Genomic DNA, 4,720 nt, shown 5'->3' with positions numbered 1-4,720 from the left:
GCGCAGCCCTCCTGAGCCGCGTGTCATCCGTGGGCACAAGGTGCTCGTGGCAGCAGGTGCCCGCTGGAGGCCTGATGAGTTGGCCTCCCGTTGCCAGGAACAGCCGTCTCGAACCCCTCCCCCCACCGGCCACGGGGCGGCTGGCAGCACCCAGTCAGGCAGCAGTTTTCTGTCCTGCACCCTGCAGACGACGCAGGGGCACCGCGGCCTGTGGGAGATGAGAGCGCTGACCCTCCGAGCAGAGGCAGGTCTGGATCTTACGTCGGTCACGTGGGAGAGCAGCGCGGCCAGCTGGTACTGGACGGGGATCAGTGGCCCTGGCTCTCCAGAGCCTCTCGTTCAAACACAGGGACGGGCAGAGCCCAGAGCGAGAGCCCTCGGCCTCCCGTCTCCCAAATAAACCAGCCCAACCAAGACTGGTTGTAAGAGAAACACACACACACACACACACACACACACACACACACTCACACACATCCTTTAAGAGGGCTCTGTGGCCATGAGAGCACCCACCTTACTATCTACCTACCTATCCACATAGCCATCTATCTCTTCCCACCTCCCTAACTTTTCAGGTCTACTTTTTCCAAATGGCCACACATTTAAAANCACACACACACACACACACACACACACACACACACTCACACACATCCTTTAAGAGGGCTCTGTGGCCATGAGAGCACCCACCTTACTATCTACCTACCTATCCACATAGCCATCTATCTCTTCCCACCTCCCTAACTTTTCAGGTCTACTTTTTCCAAATGGCCACACATTTAAAACCCAAACTCAGAGGTGGCATTCATGCCACGGTGTCTCCAGCGCCCTTTCACGGATGTGCACGTTCACTGCAAGAGTAACGTCAGTGATGCCAGGTAGTACTGAAAATCACATGTAACCACTCGTCCAAAAGCATTATTAGGTAGACTTCCTCCTTCACTGAAGGACCAGAGAAGAGAACCTTGGACTCCCGTCTCCCCTACCCCACACACGAGCATGCACACGGGCGCACACTCACAGGCAGGGGTGTACACGCACACAGGCACACACTTATTTTATCTACGACAGTGCTCAATTTCACAACAGCAAGCTCCTCCCTTGCCGACAGACCACGGCCCCCCCAGTTTTCAGCACACCTGCCCTACAAGCAAAAGGCGATTCACCACATACTTGCTGGCCTTTCCGCGGTGGTTAGCTGCCGGGGACACACTATACCTGGTAAGAGAGCAGAACGCTCTCTAAGTCCACAAAAACAATTATGGAAATACAACCTTTATAGACAAATCGTTGAAATGGATTAACCAAGGTACTGAACACTGATGCCAGTCTAGTCTCTCCTTTTCTTAATGATGACATGAGGCCCACAGAGTTTAAATGACGTTTCTGAAATCATTTGCAACTTGGACAAGATGCAGTCTTATTTCCAATCTAATTCTGTGAATATTTACAATTTACAATTTCTTCTAACAATCTACGATTCAAAAGAACGAACACGAGTCACCTCATACCTCAGGGCTTGAGAACTGCCCCTAACAATAAGCCCACCATGGCTCTGATACTGTTTCTTTTCAGTGCCTAAATCCTCCCCCTTGTCATTTATTTATTTTGCAAGGCACTCGCTCCGCCGGAAGACAATCACGCACACTTGCCTAATGACACAAACACTCTGGAGCCATCGGCGGGCTCCGGGGTCTGCAGGGTCCCTCTTTCCGACAGTGGTCACACACCTTGATTTTTCCGTTCCAGCCTTGCACCTGGAGATCCGGGCCATACACAGAGGAACTGACATTGTGTCCAGCCAGCGCTTCTCATAGTGCGGCTCACTGGCTACGGGCGAAGAAGGTGAGGCTGGATCCTGTGCACGATAAATGAGAACCAAGAGTCACAGAGTCAACAGTCAGCACCGAATGCAGGGACAGCCACCAGCATCATGTCCCCTAACACTCAAATTAAATACATTTCAATTGTGTAAAAAGCATGTGACCATTTTCTCAAAATCTAGAAAGAAATAAGTGCTCTCCTATGTGATTTTAAAGTAATTCTCTCTTTTGTTAACAAAACACTGAACAGAAGAGAAAGGTCAGAGGGGAAGCTTGGAGAAGGGGCAGAGTGAGTCCAGGAGGCCGAAGCTCATGGCCACGCCAGTGTCAAAGTGGAGCGCCTCCTGGTCCCAGAGACAGAATGCACTAGCGCTGATCACGTGCACAGGGCCCGGGTCAGGAGGCCACACTCCCGCCGGGCGTGAGCACAACGCGAAGCCGGCAGGTGCGGAGGGCGGCTCCTTCTCTGCAGAGCCTGCAGACGACAGGAGGGTGCGTGGAACATGCAGAACGTGTGCAAACAAGAGACCCGACCGCGCGCTGCTGCAGGAGTCCACTCGCGGCAGGATCGGAGGTGGGTCCAGGCAGGAGGACCCCAAATTCCTGTCTGGGTTCTGAGGGGGTGACCAGTAGCAGCCTGATCCGTCTTCCTGTGGAGTCCCTGGCCCAGGATGGAGATGGCAGCCCTGGGTAGGGGTGAGGCATCTGGCCAGCACGCAGGCTCCCGTGCACACAGCAGCCCCCACCTCAGCACCACCGGCTCCAAATGCAAAGGGCCAGTTCCCCGGAGTTCCCAGCCGTCCAGGTTTGCATAAGAAATTGACAGATGGGGGCGCCTGGGGGGCTCAGTCAGTTGAGCATGTGACTTGGACTCAGGTCATGATCTCACAGTTCATGGGTTCGAGCCCTGCATCGATCAGGCTCTGTGATGACAGCTCAGAGCCTGGAGCTGCTTCAGATTCTGCGCCTCCTTTCTCTGCCCCTCCCGTTCCCCCTTTCTGTCTCTCAAAACTGAATAAATGTTAAAAAAAAAAAAAAAAAAAGAAAAAAAAGAAAGAATGAAAGCAGAGCTTCTCAATTCTATTTTCTGCCCCCAACTTAGTATCAGCTTAGTAGCTTGCAGGAGCAGGGAGGCGCGTCCCCACAGCTGACCCGAGCGCCCTGGGCCGCGCCTGTCAGCCCGTTACAACCCGCACAGGTGAGGCAGGGGACACAAAACGCGCCCTCGCCTGCTTGCGCTGTGATGCAGCCCAAAGTTGTCAAAGGACGGGCCATTCTGGAACATCGATGTGTGACTGACCGAGCCCAGGACCTTTCCCGTGTCCTGCCTTAGTGACCACGAGATGGGTTCTGAACCGACCTGCAACCTCGGGGCAGCTGGGGACCGGGAGGCGCAGTAGCCGGGCAGGTGCATCAGGGGTGGGTGGTGGGTGGGGGCGTCCCCTCTGCAGGGGGGCCTCACGGACCCTCCCCAGGGCAATGTCTTCCCTCTGGCTCCCCAAGAAGCCACACGAGGGAGGTATTTTAGAAACTCGAGAAAATAAAGTACTTATAATGTTACAGAATCTGGTCTGGATCAGCCAGCAGAAGAACCAAGCGGCACTCGGAGATCTTGGAAGGGAGGAGGTTGACTTTATGCTGTTGCGCTCGGAGGAGATCATTCTCCAGAGGTCTGAGCCCAGAGCACGAGCAGAGGGAACAATTTATAGCCCGTTATTTCCGCATTCCTTGCGGGGACAGGTGTTACCTATTCGTGTCGGCCATCTCCTAACAGACTTTCCCTATCAATAATACGAGACTTGCAAAATGTCTGGAAATGAATGAAAGGAGATGAAAGATGATACCTCCCAGTATGTTGCCACACACAGCACAGAGAGCCACACGTGGCATCGGCACGTCGGTTCCTGCTCCCCTCAGGCACACACCCACGCGTGTCCACACGGAGGCACCACCACCACCTCAGTCCACATTCTCTGATTACGGTAGAGGTACGACCACACCCTTCACATTTGGGAAATTCAAAACTATAAAACAGAAAAAAATTCGATCCAAACCTCATCAAACACCTTGTGGATTTCCTGATTATCTTTTTCCTAGTCTCTTTAAGACTTAGAGTGACACTGTAATCACTACCAGGGCACGTGAGAGCAGACCGCTTATGGGTCGCCATGGTACGGAGTGCGACTCGCAGACAGACATCTGCGCTCGGGGGCAGAGCACTTTCTGTTTAATAAACTCTGCTCCTCGAGGGCGATGATGATTTGTCCTATTTCTTCCGTGTGTCGGGAGAGCTCCCTCTTGCTCAGTAACTCCCTTGGAACGATGTCCAGATTTAAATATACCTTTGCAATTATTAGCACTTGCTGGGAGAGAACACGGTGTTTGCACGTCTTACAGGATTACCTAAGACGCCTGAGGGCTCGTCTGAAGAGCGGAATGCAGGCTGGCCCGAGACACTGACCACCTAGTGGGAACAGCGACGGCCGCGAGCAGATAGGACAATTCTGCAGGAATGAGGGTCAGCAGAGGTGGTGCCGAGCGCCTGATTCAGTGAGCGGGTGAGCAGGAGCTGAGAGTGAGGGCGAGCGGAGCCCCGTTCTCGTCTGCGCCGACCCCACCAACGCCATGTCTTCAACTCTGCTGTACGCCGGAGTACGTCTTCAAGTCATTTGCTTAAAGGCTTATTAATTTATTTTGGGGGGTGGGGAGAGCACATGTGCAGGAGGGACAGAGGGAGAGAGAGAACCCAAGCAGGCTCTGTGCTGTCGGTGCAGAGCCCGATGCGGGGTTCAAACTCCTGAACCATGAGGTCATGACCTGAGTCTAAATCAAGAGTACACCACTTCACAGACTAAGCCACGTAGATGCCCTGAGTCATTGGTTTTGTTTTTTTTTTT

General features: G+C 53.3%; 1 protein-coding gene across 1 annotated transcript in view; it reads right to left on the bottom strand.

Moving 5' to 3' along the window:
- The window catches only part of SNTG2 (syntrophin gamma 2), a 114,005-nt gene that overhangs the window by 61,445 nt on the left and 47,840 nt on the right, over nt 1–4,720 (bottom strand). The window contains 1 exon segment of the mRNA XM_077758297.1: nt 1,731–1,858. Within this exon segment, the coding sequence (XP_077614423.1) occupies nt 1,731–1,858 (128 nt within the window).

Source organism: Crocuta crocuta, unplaced genomic scaffold (assembly GCF_008692635.1).
Source record: "Crocuta crocuta isolate KB4526 unplaced genomic scaffold, BGI_CrCroc_1.0 scaffold750, whole genome shotgun sequence".
NCBI lineage: Eukaryota > Metazoa > Chordata > Mammalia > Carnivora > Hyaenidae > Crocuta > Crocuta crocuta.
This window is presented reverse-complemented; position numbering and strand designations above follow the sequence as displayed.